Below are 19,380 nucleotides of genomic sequence, written 5' to 3'. Positions count from 1 at the left end.
TTTTGCCCAAAGAAAACTTACGGTTGTAAAATAAGATCAAATACCAACCATGGATTAGCTACGGTTGATCCCGATACATAAGTTACCAACCGTATGGTTGATACGGTTGATCTCGATTCACTATTTACCAACATTATAAATGCTGTGGTTGGTCTCTTTCATTGGTTACAAACCGTAACTATGCATGCTCACTAATTTTTTGTTTTTTTTTTGTTGTCTATATTATTTGTTTTACCCTTAGTAAATCAATCAATTGTTATGCTTGTGTAGGAATAATAAGAGAGGAAATAACTTAACCCCGATTGATCATACGCCCACCCCTCGCGGTGACAAGCATTTAGGAGTAGATAATAGAGGAATCCACAAGAATGAGAAGAAGAGGAAGAATAAGTTTGAAATTAAGTTGAGGAACAACTTGTTGCTGAATCTGGAGTTGAGTTATAAGGAGTGGAACATAATGATCAAGAAGAGGTCGGAGTCGAAACTAACCATGAAGGCAACGAAAATGAAATTGTAGAGGAAGAAACTAATAATGATGAAGATGAAGAAGAATCTAAAGAAACCGATGATGATGGAGAGGATGAAGAGGAAGCAAATGATGAAGAGGAGGAAGATGAAGAAAATGATGAAGAAAAGGAAGAGGAAGAAAATGATGAAGAGGTAGAAAATACCAAGGGAACAGAGGTAGTTGTAGCTGCACCTCCAAGGAAAAAGAAAGAAAAGAATCCGAGAAAGGAGCCTGCACCGAAAGGGATGCATATTCCTAAAGTCAAAGATTTGTTATTTCCAGCAAAGAAGAATAAAAGACCTTGGGGCGAGGCCCCAGATAAGTCTTTAATCTTATTTGGTTATACCGGTTCCTGGTCCGCAAAAGTCTGTCAGACAAGGGTATGTTTTTTGTTACTTTTCTTAAAACATTCATTATTTTGATACATTTTGTTTGTTTATTTCAGTTCACCATAATATGCTTAAATTTTTGTATATTTGGTTTCTTAGGACCACGCAAGATGCAATAAATTGCTCAAGCGTCAAAGGGGTAAACATTGACCATTAAGTAAAGAATGTGCTTCGGTTCGCAATCTAGTGGTTAGTATAGGACTAGGGCTTGGAATTCTTCATTTCCAATCGGAGTATGATAATGTTGTGGTATCTGCCTTCAGGGAAAGATATTGGCTTGAAACCGATACGTTTCATCTTCCATTTGGAGAGATGACAACAACAACGGACGATGTGAAGCAAATTACTGACCTTGAAGTTAAAGAACAATCTGCGTTTGAAGGTTTCGACAACAACATGTCTTGGACTGACCTTTATATCCTTGTTCAAAAAACACTTGGGTGGGAAAAAGATGAAACTGAGATGGAGTTTCAGTTGGCTGGTGGTTATGACCCTGCTGAACCACATAAACCCAAAATCATCACAAAGCTATTGTTGAAGAATATGATGACCACGTTTGAAGGAACAACATCAAAGGAAAGGGAAGGTCAGGTGATTGATGAAACAACAGTTAGGCGTACAACCACAACTTATTTGTTGTATTCTCTTGGGAACGTTTTCTTTCCCGATAACTCGGGAAATATGATGAATGTTCATTACCTACGCTTGTTGAAGAATTTGGACGAGATCAAAAATTATTCGTGGGCCACTACAACCCTTGCATATTTACTTAACAGCCTAAGAAAGGCCTCTAGGGTTGGAGCTACTGAAATTGCCGGGAATGTTGCGCTTCTAATGGTAAGTTTGGTTACATTTTTCTTAGTTTGTTATATTTTTAGTAATGTGTCAATTTTTTATACTTAATTTATTTTTAGGCATGGGTTTATGACCATTTTCCGAGCCTGAGACCTCCTACTGAATGGGAAGAACATGATTATGGACCTACGGGAAAGAAGTTCAAGTTCACTGGCAGACAACTAAGGAAAAAAGAGGAGAAACTCATTCAAATGAGGGAGAAAATAGATGCTTTCACTGTTGAAGATGTTATCTTTGACCCTTATTTGAGGATTGAAAATGGAGTTGATGTTCGTAGGTTCACAGAGATTGCAGGCTACAATGGACCATTATATCATCCCACAGGTTACGTTATGACCAATCCTCGTCGAACTCTACGCCAAATTGCTCATATTCAACAAAGGGTTGTAAAGGAAAACTTCAAATTATCCAAGGAAGGATCCGAGAAAAAGTCCCCACCATTGTGCTCAACTACAGGCCAACTCCAACGGTTGATGTTTGGAACAACCGCCATGAAGAAAGATACCAACTCTCAGCGGGAGAGGCAATTCGTTGTAACAACACGAAAGAAGCCGCTGCTGTTACATGGTTTGGTATTCTCATTTTGGTCATCCATATGTGATCAATAACGATCCGGAGGACCAGCCATATATTCAAGAGGCTATAGCTCAAAGGAAGGCGGTCGACGAGACTAAAGAGAAAAAAGGTCTATTAGGTTTGACTTGGAAGAAGCTATATTTCATGTCGGTACGTAATTTTGTTATCCTTATAACTTTGGATTTTAATATTAATGATTATTATGAAATAATCTCTCGACACTCTTTTTGATATGTGAATAGAAAGAGCGGGAACAAGCTTTGGCAAATAGCATGACTTCATGCATCCGTCATAATGGTGTGATTAAAGCTCCTCAACAAAAGATATTGCAAGACCAAATAAGGAACATGCATAATCCAAACATGGAATAATTGTATGAGGGGTTGGTCACGGAAGAAAGAGGCTTAAAGAGGAGTAGAAACTCTCTTGGAGGTGAGAGTAGTATCCGTCGTCAACCTTCATCTAGCAGCAAAGAGACAAATGATGAAGAGGAGGTGCACGGTGTGGGCACTAGCCAAAGAGGTGGTCGTGGTCGCGGTAGTCGCGGTGGTCATCGTGATGGTCCTAAAACTCGTGGTGGTGGTAGCACCAAAAAAAGGGGTCGTGGTGGCCGCCATGCTTAGTTATGGATTAATGTTAGTTGTGTGTGGTTAGTTATGAATTTCGACTTATGAATATTATGACAAACTAATAGTTGTGTGTTTATGGATTTTAGCTTATGGAATTTAGCATATGGATATTAACTATGAATTTGAAGTTATTTGTGTTAGTTATGGATTTAAACTTATGGATATTATCTATGAATTTGAAGTTATGGATATGTATGTTTGTTTGTGACAGTTTTGGTTTGAAATTTTGAGTTACAAAGCCAATTACGGTTGGTAACTAATTTTTGTTATGAACCGTAACACACACTGGAAGAAGTATTTTTTACTAACTTAAGTTACGGTTCGCAACCAATTCTTTCACCTTTGATTACGGTTCGTAACTCTTTCACCTTAACCAACCGATAAAACATCATGTAACTTATAATTTTCGGATCTCACGAATTACGGTTTGTATTTATTTTTGTAACCAACCGTAACTCTGTATATTTTGTTTTTAACAGATTTACAGTTGGTAATCTTCGCGGCTAAAGAATCGTAACTCTGGGATTCAGTTTTCTCCAGAGTTACGGTTTGTAATTGGTAAATCATTACGAACCGTAACTTCGGAATTCAAAATTCCTCAATGTTACGGTGCGTAAGATGATTACAGTTACCAACCGTGACTAAACTTTTGCCACAAAAAAAAATAATTGTTTGCACTGACATGTCCTTGTGAAATTTGAAAATATAGCCGTTGGGACCTTCAACAACTTCATTTTCAAAAAATAGATCCGTTATTGAAATGTCCTTGCACTAACAACTTCATTTTGTTTTTGTTTATATATATATACTTATCCTCCTTTCTAGAAGTTACACTTCCACATGACTCATCTCTTACCTTAAACTAGATTATGGCTCTAAATCCTGAATTCACTTTGGAAGAAGGTTTATGTATTTGCCGCAACTTTGTTCTATGCTATCCAAAAAGAAGGGAAGAACGACGTCGATGTGTTTTTGTGAATACAAGTTATTTGAGAACTCTTTTTGAAAAATTTTGTTCCGAAACAGGTAACCCTAATAACCACGATGGAATTATGTTGTATGTTCGATATGGAACTATTCGGGATAACGTTAAAGAATTTATGGCATTAGTTCGTATTACAGGTGAAATACGATTAAGGGGTGAAACTGACGCTGAAGTTTTAGAGAGCTCTATTCAAGAATGGAGACGGTGGAAAAGGTCGAATTTTCAATACTTACCTCATTTCAACATCCTTAAAGACTTCTATCGCACCCGTAGACCCAGATATTAGTATCCTTTTAAGTCGCATGAATGAATGAGTTGTAATGTCATTTATATTTGTAATGGTTTAATGGTTGTAGTGTTGGTTTAGTAATGAACATGGTTTAATGATTTTAAATTACTTATAATTGCTTTGTATTTGGTGTCAGGGTTAGTTACGGTTTGTAACTGTATTATCGAGACCAACCGTAACTGCAAATGGCAGTTAAAATTTGTTTCTAAAGCTAGTTACGGTTGGTAAATGTATTATCGATACCAACCGTAAATGCAAATGGCAGTCAAAATTTGTTTCTGGAGCTACTTACAGTTGGTTATTGAATGTAGTCACCAACCGTAAATAATCCTGAAACCTTGCCTCCTATTGATATTAGCTCAACATACTTGGATTTGATATATATTAATTGAACAAAATACTTCATTCATAACGTGAATCGAATAGATATGATATTGTCACTGTTAATCATATCACATTTAGTCAAAATACCAAAATAAAAAATAAAAAATGTATTTCACCAAGACTTGAAAACATTTAAGCATCCTCTTCATCATCGGTCATAACTATGAATTGCTTCGGCATAGACAACATTATGGCCTTCCATAATTCAATCCTTTTCTCAAATCGATTGCACCAAGTCTTGGGGAATTCACTGTCACAACCAAATTCCCTCCACAATGGAGATAATGGGCTTCCATCATGAAATTGGAGGCCGATGTAATGATTTCCTTCCACGTGCCCCATGACAACAATTTTTGTTATTGACAAATCTTCGTCAAACAGTATTCTTGTTGGTGCAAATGTATGGCTCATGTCTCTGGAGATAAATGAATGACGCAATTGAATGCGTTGGCGAGTAGTTGGCCACATATAGGCATGCGCATCCAATATTCCCTTGTCAAACATATATTGTCGGTTAACCGCCTTTCCATTTTTGCGAAGCTATAATTTAATACCTCATTAGTTTCGTCTCTTTCAACTCTCATCATCGGCTTATAGAAATCGCGGTAACCACATAATTCCATTAAGCATTTTTACCTTACGTAAGTAACTTGGTCACAACCCCACCCTATCGCGTCTTCAAAGGGTCCAAGTTGCTTCATGAAGACGTGGTAACCACAATTCCCATCACCATGAACATCGTTCGTGGCCTTGATATAATCACGAATAAAGTTGGGGAAAAAACGAAGGTAATATTCATAGCGAATGTAATAGTTCCGTCTATATCGACCATTATCATATCTATGTAGGGCTTCACATGGTTCGGTTCGGTTGTTGGACAAAAAATAACCGAAACCGGAGTACTCGGTTTTCAAACATTCGAAACCGATGAAACCATTTAACCTATTCGGTTTTGGACCACTCGGTTTCGGTTTAAAACCCCCCCGGTTTCGGTAAACTGAAAATTCTGTCAGCTTTGTGAAACTGACATACACTTTACTAAAGAGAAGTAGTTACAAAATAAAAATCTACAAATTAACCTGTCAAACTGATTGTTTAAAGTCAAATACATCTGAAACTCCAACAGACATAACTTAAACAGAAAATCTAATGACAAACAAAAAAAAACTAAAAGATTAAGTAAAGATCGTGGTTCTTGGCGATAAACTGACAGAGTAGAAACATAAAAGAAGAAAAGTTGGATCTCAGCAACTGTTTTCTAAGCAGCTTGTTTTAATTTCTTCCATAAGCAGACCCGCATATTGGTCCCTGGAAACAAAATTTTATACAAATTAGAGGACCCTTGATTTGTAACACCGCAAACATGTGAATCTCTAAATCCTACAGAACATCTTCATTCTTGGTACTATCAGCTATCCCATTCTTGGTACTATCAGCTGCAATTCTCGCCTGACAATGGCGACATATATCATTATAGAAGGTTTATCTTCTGGATCAAAGTGATTCCACACAACAGATGTGCGCTTCTTGCCTTGTGGTTGTTCTGTCACTTCCGTGCCATCTTCAGTTGCATCTCCAGGAGTTTTACGTTTTTTGCTTTGTGGTTCTTCCACTTCTGTACCAGCTGAACTTGCCTCCCCAGCTACACTAGCATCTCCAACTACACTTGCATCCCCAGCTGTACTTGGATCTCCAACTGAACTTGTTTTAGCTGGAGTTCGAGGTGGCCGTTTATTAGAGGAAACAGAGGCAGTAGCAGTAGGTGTTGATTTAGATCCTCGCATTATCAAACTGCAACTCTGGTCAACAAAACAAAATAAGGTAAATATAACCAAACTAAAACAACAAATATCAATAGAGCAAGCAAGTGAATAATAGTATAACACAATACAAAAACTAGTAGTAAATTAGTAATTAGCATACAAAAAAGGAGATTAAAGTGAGCAGATAGGATTTCCCCCTCCCTTATAAAGATTAAAGATAGTACCAACAGTACATTCAATAGAATAAATTCAATCCAGCCTCCTTCTTGAACCAAAGGAAATCACAGAAAAGAAAATCATCCACTCAATAGAATAAATTTAACAGTAAATTCACCTAATCGTTTTTCCCTAATCCACTTTTCACTTCAAATCAACCTAAATAACCCTAATTTTAGTATCACAAAACCCTAAATTTCAGATTTGTAACATCAAATCTAACTCATAATTTTGATAACGATTCAAATCTAACGCTTATAATATTGAAATCAAAGAAATAAATGAGATAAAATGATACATGCAATACCTTTATAGCATCTGAAGTAACTACCAGTAATGTTTGTTGCTCGATTAAACTTGAAGAAGAAAAATAAGATCGGAGAAGAAGAAGAAGAAGAAGGTGGTGGTGATGGTCCTGAATCTCCTGATGGAGTGGTGGAGTTGAAAGTGGTGTATGGCTGGCTGGCTGCCGTAAATCGCCTCAGTCTCCTTCACTGTATAGAAGAGAAAAGAGAGAACGAAAGGCGACTGAATAAGAGGAAAGAAACTAATTAACCTAAAAGCTACGGCTGTGATTAGCTTAAGAAATCTGTGGTTAGGATTAGTTATCTGGGATTCGGTTTATTCGGTTCTGTTTTGGGCAAAAACCGAAATTGAAACCAGATACGTCGGTTTTTAGAAACTGACAACCTAAACATAAACCATTGAATTCGGTTTCACTTCGGTTCGGTTAATATTGACACGGTTTCAGTTCGGTTCATGGTTATGGTTCGTTTTTGTGCAGCCCTATCTCTAGGTGGTGGTTTAGGCACTCCTTTTATATAAATCATCTCCTTCTCCTTCTCACCACTTGACGGAATTTTTTCAACCATCGGACTCTTTCCATTGTTCCTTGCTAATTGTTTAACACTAACTTTACCAACTAGTCTTTTTATTGAACTATCTTGGGAGGAAACCTCGGGACCGACATAGGAACCTTTACCTTTAACTCCATCATTTTTTTTGCCACTTTCTTTGCTTCTTTCTTGTTGTTTAGAGCGAAATACCGGACCTTTTACATTAACATCAATTTTAGTTGTTGCACTTTCTTGAGTAGGAAGCTCAATACATTTTTGTTGTACATTTCGACGGCTTGGTTCTCCTTTATCCGCTTGACCTCTTTTTCATTTGTTTCTACCTTGAACATCATCATCTTCCATATCATCCTCCGCTTCATATTCCTTTCTCAACCATTCATAACCCGAAGGATCTATTTTCTTTGATTCTTCCGCCAATTCCCTTGCTTTTTTATTTCCTACGTACCTCTTTTTTTTTTGGTAGGAGACCTCCCCTTACTCTTCCCCTTTGGTGGTTCCTTGATATCATACCTAAATTATGGATATACAAAATCTCTCAAGTTACTCAACCATATTTGCCTTTGGCCTTGGCTTAGCGTAGCATATTTATCGGCTAGAGATTTTCTAATCTCCGTATCGGCAAACGTTCCTCCAAATTGTTGATCAAAAATTGTTTCACGGGATGATAATTGTTTCCAAAAGGGATCAACATCTTGAATCGGGATCAATTTGTCTTGGTATAAGGCTATAACATGCCGACATGGGAGTCCCAAACTTGTCATGTTTGGACAAACACACTCTTCTTCATAATCCCCCAATTCATAATGTTGTACTTCATACATTATCTTATCAATAGCGCGGTGCAAAACTTGATGTGTGATTCCCCTTAGCCACTCATTGTCTAACCATTTGGTGTGTTGTTTACTTTGGATTTTTTCAAAAGACTCCATAACTCTATCGTGGTCACGGCGGAAATACGAATCCATGGCTTCGAATAACGTAACTAACCCACCATTACAACTATGAAGTTTCTTCTTCAACCGGTTGTGAGATGACTCCGTCGTACTTGTAGCTTGGTTGTCATAGTGCCTATATTGGTTAGTGATGGCCGCTACGAACTTCTCTTTGTGCGGATCCAACCAATTATCCAACAAATACTTCACAATACTTGGATAACCTATTTTCCAATGAGCCACTAACATACAAGCTCTATCCTCATATTCATCCACGGTGATAGAATAGGTCAAGGCTCTCCACTCCATTTTGAAACTTTCCCATTTTAGTTCCGCCAACTTGTCATCCTTCTTAAATTTCTATTTGGTATCCTCTTGTTGATGTAACGGTAATTTCTTTATTCTATCCATTTCGCTTTTTTTGGTTGGACAGACAAGGCGCATGCACTTAGTTTCAATACTTTTCCACAAGTGGAACGTGCAAAGAAGGTTATGAGCTTCCGGAAAAACCCTCCTTATTGAATTCAACAAAGCTTGTTCCTTGTCGTAATAATCACCTTTGGAGTATATCCCTCTATATAGAATAACTTCACTTGTTCTAGTGACCACACATAGCTCTCTTCGAGCTCATCTTTCAAGAAGCAAAAACCAACATTAAAAGGAACATTGGTAGAAGTTTGCTCGACAAAGTTCAACAAAGACATCTCAAACTTGTTGGTTTTGTATGTGCAATCCATTAGAAGCACTTGATGAGAGCACCGTGCCAACTTCACAAACTCAGGATTAGCCAATAAAATATGTCTTATTCGTCCTTTATCATCGTGGAAAACCGAGTAACTATGCGCCTCCCCCAAATTCCTTAGCATTTCGTTCATTTGTTCCCATTTCTTAGCCTTCAATTTTGTTCTTGCGTTGTAGATGTTATCCAAAGTAGAAGCATTTTATGGGTTTCTTTCCTTTAAGTGAGCGAGGATATCAACGGGCTTCATACGAATTTGTGTCAGTGACTCTACGATCTTCACTTCTTCTTTGGTAAGGCGTCCAACATACGAATGTGATAGAAAACTCTCCGGTATGGGGTGGTCATGACTACCGCATACAACTTTCTCCAAAAACCACCTTTTTGCCGCGTTCCTTTTAAATTGAAGCTTGAATGGGAATCAGGTCTTCTTAGTGAAAGTAGTATGCTCCTCTTTGTCTTTGCTACTTGCACGATATCCTTTTTTGTGTGACTTCTATGTTGTCCACTACACTCGCAAACCATTTGAAAGGCACCTTCACTAGTGGTACCATTACAAACTATGATACACATAATCAACTTGCCTCGTTCTCTATCCCAATGCTTTACATCATGTTTTTCCTTCCATGTCTCCTCGGTTAAATAGTGAAATCTAGAATCTAAGGTGAGAAGTTGATTTTCTAAAGGTTGTTCATCCATTAGGGGAGGTACATCCAAGATCTGGAAAAAAATATACCACATTAGTCTAAACAAGGCAACAAAACAAAAACGTATATAAAGATACGATTAGTTACGACACAGGAAACACAAACCATAATGCAGTTACAGTTGGTAACTCCAATCACTTATAAACCGTAACAGAACTACGGTTGATAATGGTCCTCCAGTAACAAACTGTAAATAGGGTGAAATGAAAATGAAAACATACATAGCAACTTACGGTTGGTAAAAAACACAGATAACAAACCGTAACTTAATTACGGTTGGTCTCGATTTACATATTACCAATCGTAAATAGTGCAGTAAATACTTCCATGCACATGATGAGTTACAATTGGTAAATACTGAAGGACATTTCCAACCGTAATTATCTTACGGTTCGTATCGAAAAATTTCTACCAACCGTAACTGGTATTACGATTGGGTTTTCCCCCAAATTGAACCAGTTACGGTTGGTATTGGATACTTTGCGAACCGTAAAAATACAGTTACGGTTGGAAACAATCTTACTTCCAACCATATGTTCTTCTGAAATTTTAAAAAATTTGATTTTTTACGTACTTTAGAGAACTTTAAGCAACAAAAAGCTAATGGGAACTAGTTTAGAAGTATACCTGGTCATTTTCAGTGCTGGGTTCTTCACTTTGTTGGCTAATTTCTTCAATTGGTTGAGATTGACCTTCATCTTAGGTTAAAACATCTCTTCCATCTAAAAAAATACTCCATATCAGGATCTCCATCAAGAGGTGTGTAGTATTTGTTTTCTCTATCGTATAGAGATTCACCCATCTCAAATTTTCCACTGGAATCACTCATTTTGGTTGAGTGAATCAAAATCTAGGGTTTCACAAATATCACAAAAGTTTCTTTTTTCTTCTCCTCACAACTTTTTTTTTTTAATTCTAAAAATATGATTTTAGAGTTACTATAAGTGAAAATTAATTATCAACACTAATCTTGATTATCATCATTAATCCTGATTATTAACAATAAGGGTTAATTGGTCATTTCCATATGTTTTTTGATAAGGGGAACTTGAATCACCATGCAATGACCTTTTTATCTTATTAGGTTATCGCCTCTGTAATGGAACATGCCGCCCCTTTAACAGGATTGTTATGAAATTTACCTCAGTCCCTCTGGTTTGGGAGGAGAACCAAAAATGGATGCACGCACGCCTTAAGATGATCCCTCCAAAATGAGACACTCCCGGCCGCAGTATTAAAAGTGGCTCCCCGGTTCAAAAGAATATTATGGTAAAATGCAGGTTCCTTGAAATCATAGTATTGGGGCTGCACCATAGTGGGTTTTGGGACTGAATGAAAAATAAAGTCATCAAAGAGTAACCCCTTTAACCCCTTATCCTATTATTTTGTATAACACCTAATGTACCCTCTATTTGATTAGTGCCATTCATGCAAAACTTTATTTTCCTTTCCTTGATTTTGAAGAAGGGGATGGATGATTTTGGTGAACACTTTTTTGAAAAGCTTTGAAGAAAAATGACGAAATCCTTAGTCAAAATATTCAGGAAAACGTTGTAATCAACTCCCAGTAACAAATTTATCAATTTAAATCCGTTAAAATTCGGGGGGAAATATGGTTTTTTGAAGTTACGACTGGGATAATATGCCGAAACAGCCGTAAGATGTATTTACGGTTGGGAACTGAGGGACTCCAAGCCGTAAAAATAAGGATGCGACTGGGAGTTCTTCTTCTCCCAGCAGTAAAAATATTTGACAATGGAGATGTAAAGAACTTCTGGCCCTAACTAAGGACAGGATCACCTGAGTCTGTATTACGGCTGGGTTAAGAGGTCTAGAAGGCAACTTTTCCATCCGTAATTGAATGTGTGAATTGAGAAAAATCAGTGTTTCAACATGAATACATACTACGACTTAAATGTAAAAATCAATACAATAGTTAAACCACATTACAACCCATTAAATAATTACTTGATCCACATTACAAATATGGATTTAATAACATCCCCTACAATATATTAAGAAGTTTTTGATGATGGCGTAGTGATTTTTGTTGTTGAAATTTGAACCTTTTCGTTTTCTCCACTCCTTCCTAGCTTGAGCACAACAACTGAAGTATACAAAATCTTGTTTATGAATGGGAGTTGGTGTGTACGAATGAACTCTACTGTTTTCATTTTGTATGATTCTAATTATAATTCTAAAAAATCAACGTCATGAAAATTTAGAGGTGAAACTGATGCTGAAGTATGAATTTCCATGACGTTGATCTTTCAACATTCTAATTAGAATTATTGAAAATGAAAACAACAAAGTTCATTCGTACACATTGATATCATGTCCATAACTGAAAATTATAAGCTATCTGACCACATCCATTACCAAATAAGCTAATTACTAAGTAGAAAAAGTCTTAGATAATAATAGTTCATTCATTAGAATTCTCACTAGAGCCAGATGACGAAATGGATTTCGAAGCGTCCTCCCAATCGGAATGCTCTTTCACCTCATCTTGTGCAACCTTTTATACAACTTGAGCTTTAACACCCCTTCACGTCCACTTTAAGCCTTACCACCTCGACCACGTCCATTTTGAGCTTCACTGCCTCGACATATACCACCTTGAGATTTACCGCTATAAACTTTACCACATTTACCACCTCGACCAATTACACTATTCTTTTACCTTAGGCCGATGACATTTGATTCAACATGTTCAAGAGAGGGAGTATCGGAGTCCTCACTAGAATAAGGAGAACAATCCCTCTTATTTCTGCTTGGTTGGTCCTCTTCATAAGCATATAAACCTCCTTTGCGAGGATCGGTTATTCCCTTAACTTGATTTCGGAGTAGTTTTTGTTCAGGGACCATTAACATGTCCCCGCATTAATGATACAGCTCAGGTCCTCGACCAACCACTGAACTCGTTCTATCAATTATCATATCAAATACACGAACTCTAATTATTCGTAGATAATTTAAAAAAAAAAATACAAACATATGAATAATAGTATATGTAATAACATCTCCTACGACTAATTTTCATCCTTATTTGACGTCAAACTCTCTCTCTCTCTTTTTGGTATTTCTTGGCTTCCGCATCCATATTTTCCACATAAGGATGAGACCACCGTTGATACCATTCCATTTAATCCTTATCCTCTTATGAAGTGTCATGTGTCCTCAAAGTGAGCATTCCAATGATCTATCGATGGTGATGGTTCATAGGTCAATGTGACTGTTTGTACCATAATATTTTACACTAGAAGATGGGCCACAAGTAGGTTAGCTTAAGACTAATAATGGGAAACCATGATGGTTTCACAACAAAAAATTGGTCTTACTTAGGCCTAATAAAGACTCCTCTTATTAGCTAAAGTATGGTTCTTTGGGCCTAGGATCCTCTTGTTAGCCAAGTATGGATAATTAGGCCTCACAAGTACAATACATAAAAACCCACATGTAAAATACCCAAATTAAGGCAAGCAGGTGCCACATCATCGATGCCACATTTGACACGGTCAACGGTACGAGCTAATCAGGATCTGCTACGTTAGTCAGTAGCTTAGTAATCGGTGACGTCATCATGACATCAACAGTAATGACGTCTATAGCATATTCTGTGGACTGAAAGGATATTCCGTTAACGCCGTCAACATATTCTGTTTCTGGGAGGAATATTCCATTAACGTTAGTGACGCCATCAGCATATTCACGGAATATACCATCATGGTTAACGCCGTCAACGTAACGGTAACGGTGTCAACAGGGAAAGAATCTCAGACGTTCATAAAAACTCCGTTATGATGTCGTTAGATCTATCGTCAATTACGTTAGCATTACACCAGCAGGTGACGTCACAATGATGCCAGGTCATCTTCTCAGGCAGCGCCAACGTCCCGGCGCCGGTGCAGTAGCAGGTTGCCGGTGGCTATTGACAGCGGCCATGCCCGGCGGTGTCTAGCGGCGGCGTATGACGGTGGTGTCTGGCGTGGCGTCTGGCTGCGGTGTCCTTCGGCTGGACAGAACTTCGTCCGACAGCAACAACACCTATTCTATGTATCTCGGAGTAACATAGCTACATAGCCCTGGATGTTTGCACCTGACTCGTTTGCACTGGCGGATGTTTACGCCCACCGGGTTGGACTGAGTCGGCTCGCCAAGTCTAGCCGAGTTGAGCCATTGGCTCGCTGATATTTCAGCCCACACTAGTTTGCCTTGCGGATTAATAAACCCAATGTGGGCTTGAGCATGCCTTTCTTCTTGGGCTTGACATTTGAACACCTAATTGTTTGGGCCAACCCTTTACACCCTCTTGCTTAGCTAATTCCATGTCCCTAATAGTAGTTTCTGGAATATTCCAGGAGGCATGCAGGGAATATCAATGCAGGGAGGCATGCCGGAAATATCAATGCAGGGAGGCATGCAGCGAATATCAATGCAGGAAGGCATGCAGGGAATATCAATGCCCTATTTAATATAATTTATATTTATCTCGAAATTAGAGTAAGGCCCTAATTGAAAACATAAAAATACAGGGGTTCTCAACCCTAAAAGGTATGCAATCTGCCCCACTAAAATAATCTATGAAAAACCTAAGCTAACTTAAGCATCAGAGGTTTTTGCAGGTACCCTCCCCCCCCCCCCCAAACACTATTCACTTGGAGAAGAAAGCAGCGGATCGATCATCAACAAATCACCATTAAATTCGTGTTTGGAGTAGAAGAATGTTTTACCATACAAACATTGGCGCCGAGCAAGGGTTTCAAGAAAAGAAAATCGTGTTTTCCCAAATCGAGTTATGGCAGTAGTCAAACAAACTGCACGAAGGGATTCTGTTAGCGGTTCTCAACAACGCAGGAGATGCGAAATTGAAAGGCATGAGATTAAGGTTCATTCAGCTCCAGCAGTACCCACTGGAAACAGGCAGGGTCGATATCATGCTCATGACAGAGCTCCAAATCGTGGTCGAGATCGAGATCATGCTCATAACAGAGCCCTGGATCGTAGTCAAGATCGAGATCGTTCCCGTGACAGAACCCCAGATCTGAATCGGAGAAGCGAAAAACAACCAGTGATCGAAGACAAAGGAATGGATGTTGATGGGGAAAACCCAAAAGTTCAAAGAGACAGAGGGCGTATATTCGGAATCCTATCAAGGAGGAATGACGATCGACAGGACCTGCAAGATGGACGAACCGCGACTCCTAGTACATAGGAAGAACTGTTGCACAATCAGCTGAACGAGGTGGAGAAAGAGAATGCTCTCATGATATTAGAACGTGAGAACCAGTATCGACCTAGGTCTGGAAATCTGAACAACCAGAGGGGTCGATCTGTATGAAAGCGCCTTGGAAATCGTATTAGCCCACAAGCTGCAGAACAAAACAGAGAAGTGGTCGATTTTGATCGACCATAGAAAAATCTGTTGGTCACTGGAGATCTACCTAAACGAAGGCGTGTACGACCCCGACGAGCAGGGACCCGACCAACTGTGACTCAACATAGTGCGGCCATAACTACCACCCATTCAAAACGTCTCAGGAATAATGAAGATGAGGTTCGGGAACGACACGATGAGAGAGAATTTTCGCCCGATTACTATGCTCGTTCGGAGCAAGGCAAAGCTGGAAGAGAGCCCACTGGACCCCAAAGGAAAAGAATGAGATCTAAAGCTCATATTCCAGAGGACCGAGATTATGAGCAGGAAGACAGTTCCTCAGATGGCGATGTGGACGCAATAACAGAAGCTCGCCTTTGCAAGATGATCGAGAAAGTAATGTCGAAAAAGCACTCCAGAGAATAGAAGATAGACAGGTTGCATCGAGCCACATGAGCTCCTTTGAAACTGAATATCAGAGAATTCTGGCCACTAATGAATTTTCAAGTTCCAAAGCTTCAAGAATTCGACGAGAAAACAGATGATCCATATTAGCATGTTTTACACTATGAAACTGCCATGTCTCTGTAGAAGTACAACGATGAGTTGACGTGCAAAATGTTTCCATAGTCACTGGTCGGTGGAGCAATAAAGTGGTTCAATCAGCTCCCGACATAGTCGATTGGTACTTACCAAAATCTGGTTGGTGAATTCTGCTCTCACTACAAGTATAATAGACGTGATCGGAAGGGATGCCACGCACTGTTCGTTCTAGGGATTCGGAAGGAGGAAAGCATCAGACAGTTTACTCGACGCTTCAAGCAAAAACTGGCCGACGTGGATGGTGCCAACGATCAAGTCGTCATTGAAGCTTACAAGCAGGCATAACAGTACGATCAAAGAGGTGTGTACGGTTCCTTGGTCAAGAGACCACCAAAGACTCTGGAAGAATTGTATGATCGAGCAGAAGAATACGCTCGAGTGGAGGATGATTCCAAAGCTCGAGAAACAAGAGAAGTAAACAAATCATCCAATCATCCAAATGATGGGAAGAAACACAAGTCAAAGAACCGTTCGGGTGGGCAGCATAACGATCGAGGTGAAGTTCGAAAGAAAAATCAAGGAGAACGAATGGAAAATGGATATCAGAAATATCATGATATGAAGCTGATACCGTTGAACAAAGGCTTACAGAGTTGTATGAGAAAATAGGCTAGGATTTGAGACCCCCTCGACCTTTGCCTGCGGAGACACGTGATAAGAGCAAATACTGCAATTATCATAAATATCATGGTCACAAGACTGAGAATTGTCGCTCTTTACAGATCGAAATCCAGCGAATGATAGACGCTGGAAAGCTACAAGAGTACGTGAAAAAGGATTTTGGGAAAGGTTCGGGACAATTTGGCGCAACACATGTAATTAATGCACATGTGATTAATGTCAGTCATGCCAGGATCCATTCATGACCAGACGGGCATCGGAAGATGAGACCAGGAGAAATCTCGGGCAATTAAAAGAATGGTACTTGGAAAATCATATCGATTTTGTCAGTGGAAATGGAGCATAAATTCGGGAGCTTGGATGCACAAAGATCGAGTTCTCTGAAGCATACATGATAGATGTGTATGCTCCCCACAATGATGCTATCGTTATAACTTCATGGATTGGCATGTTTCGTGTACACCGGATTCTAGTGGATACAGGAAGCTCAGTGAGCGTGTTCTTTTCAGGAGCCTATTCATCTATGAATCTCCCACACGACTTGATCGAAGAGGATGAAAATCCAATTATCGTTTTCAGTGGCGAAGTTACAAAGGCGATTGGAAAATTCAAGATACCTATAACAGTGACTGACAAGTCCGTTTTAGGCAATTTCTTGTTTCTTGATTGTCGAGCCCCTTACAATGCAATTGTGGAACGAGACTGGATGCATGAGATCGGTGCAGTCACATCCTCATATCATCAATGTCCCCTGAAGGAGTCGTGAAAGTTAGAAGCGACCAGATGGCCGCCCACAAGTATCACGAGAGTGATATGGATGAGTACAAGAAGTCATAAGTTAGCGGGAACCAAATCCTGCGAGTCGAGCAGAAATAGCAATTATAGAATCCTCTCCCTCCAGAATCATATATGGGAGAGGACGCAGCTGAACCCCCAACAGTTGAGAAACTGATCGAGGTCCAAATTGGAGATGAGAAGCACAAAACAACGTTCGTAGGGGCAGATCTTCCTGCACACGAACGTGATGGTTTGATTACATTGCTAAGGGAAAACGCCGATGTTTTCGCATGGAGTTTTGCTGAGATGCCTGGGATAGATCCGAATGTAGCCTGCCACAGGCTAAATATCGATGAGAAGTTCCATCCAGTTCGTCAGAAAATTAGGAATATGGCGCAAAGGAAAAAAGATGGAGCTACTGCAGAAGTCGAAAAGTTGTTGGAAGCATGCTTTATTCGACCAGTGTAGTATCCTCACTGGCTGTCTAATGTCGTACCCGTTCCAAAGAAGAATGGTAAAATTCGTGTCTGTATCGATTTTACTGATTTGAATAAAGCATGCCCGAGTGATCCGTACCCGCTACCGCGGATAAGAGATTTGGTGGATGCAACCTCAGGGTACGGGAGATTATCATTCATGGACGGTTTTTCGGGGTATAACCAAATACCTTTGTTCGAGGAAGATCAAGACCATACTGCGTTTGCGAATGATAGAGGAGTTTATTACTATTCTGTAATGTCGTTCGGGATAAAAAACGCAGGGGCGACCTACCAGCACTTGGCAGACCAATATTCAAGATTCTGATTGGGAAGACGATTGAAGTATATATCAACGATATGGGAGTGAAATCTGAGCAAAAGGAATCACATTTTATTGATATGCAGAAGACGTTCGATATCTTGAGGCAATATTGTATGAAGCTCAATCCAGCAAAATGTTCATTTGGGCTATCCTCGGGAAAGTTCCTTGGATACTTGATGATGCACAGAGGAATCGAGGCGAATCCGGAGCAAATCGGAGCCATCAGAGAGATGCCATCCCCAAGAACGAAGAAGGAGGTCCAGAAGCTAGCGGGACAATTATCAGCTTTAAATCGTTTCATCTAACGCTCGTCGGATCGATTCAAACCATTCTTTGATGTTTTAAAGAAAGCAGTGAATTTTGGTTGGACGGATGAGTGCGAAAAAGATTTCGATGAGATCAAACAATATTTGTCAACTCCACCAGTTTTGGTGAGTCCAAAAACTGGACAACCTATCAGAGTTTATCTGGCTGCAACGGAGAATGCTGTAAGTGCAGTACTATTTGTTACGGATCCACATGAAAAGCATGTTTACTTCGTCAGTAAATCTTTGACGGGGGCGGAAACACGGTACAAGAAAATTGAGAAGATAACACTTTCACTGTTGCATGCATCTCATCGCCTCAAACCTTATTTCCAAGGGAGGCAGATCATAGTCTACTTATAATACCCGCTGAAGAGAATCCTAGAACGTGATAATGATTCCAGCCGACTAGCCATATGGTCAAATTTTCTGGGGGCGTATGAAATCAAGTACGTAACCAGAAATGCATTGAAGGGACACGCCCTGGCTGCACTGCTAGCATATTTTCCTGTGGACGACATAGAAACGGTTGTCGGAGAAGAAGAAGAGTTGTTCAAACCCATAGAGTCAACCACTGATCAGACTGGGGGCGAGTCCGCAATGGAGGTCGATACACCTTAACCATTATGGACCGTATTTAATGATGGTTCATCAAATGTTGGTGGAGCTGGAGTTGGATGTGTCATCCTTACTCCCGAAGGTTTGAGGATCGAGAAAGTGACCAAATTGGGTTTTCAAGCATCAAACTATGAAGCTGAATATGAAGCAGCAATTATCAGTTTAAAGGATGTCAAACAATTAGATGCGAAGAACGTGAAGCTGGTAACTGATTCCATGCTAGTAGTTAACCAGTTTATGGGGACCTATATATTTGGATCATATGAGAGAGATGGAAAATAAATTCGACTAGTTCTCTATTGGGAAGCGACCACAGCTGGAAAACAGTCACGTAGATGCTTTAGCATACCTATCCTCCGTAATCGATACTGATACCACCCGTTTCGTTATGGGGGATTTCCAAGAGTTACCTAGCATCTCTGACATCCACTTTGTTCTGGCTCTCGAAC

The 19,380-nt window shown here is 39.4% G+C and overlaps 1 protein-coding gene across 1 annotated transcript; it reads left to right on the top strand.

Annotated features, from left to right (window-relative positions):
- Positions 1-1,209: 1,209 nt before the first annotated feature.
- LOC113306362 lies at positions 1,210-1,800 on the top strand. The gene has a single exon (XM_026555307.1). It carries the CDS (start codon positions 1,210-1,212, stop codon positions 1,798-1,800), a length of 591 nt encoding a protein of 196 aa, XP_026411092.1.
- Positions 1,801-19,380: the final 17,580 nt, after the last annotated feature.

Source organism: Papaver somniferum, chromosome 8 (assembly GCF_003573695.1).
Source record: "Papaver somniferum cultivar HN1 chromosome 8, ASM357369v1, whole genome shotgun sequence".
NCBI lineage: Eukaryota > Viridiplantae > Streptophyta > Magnoliopsida > Ranunculales > Papaveraceae > Papaver > Papaver somniferum.
Note: the sequence above shows the minus strand (reverse complement) of the source record. Positions and strands in the feature narration are given on the sequence as shown.

What these genes read in the sequence shown, in the direction of transcription:
- LOC113306362 (XM_026555307.1), top strand. Translation starts at nt 1,210, where the DNA reads ATGACAACAACAACGGACGATGTGAAGCAAATTACTGACCTTGAAGTT.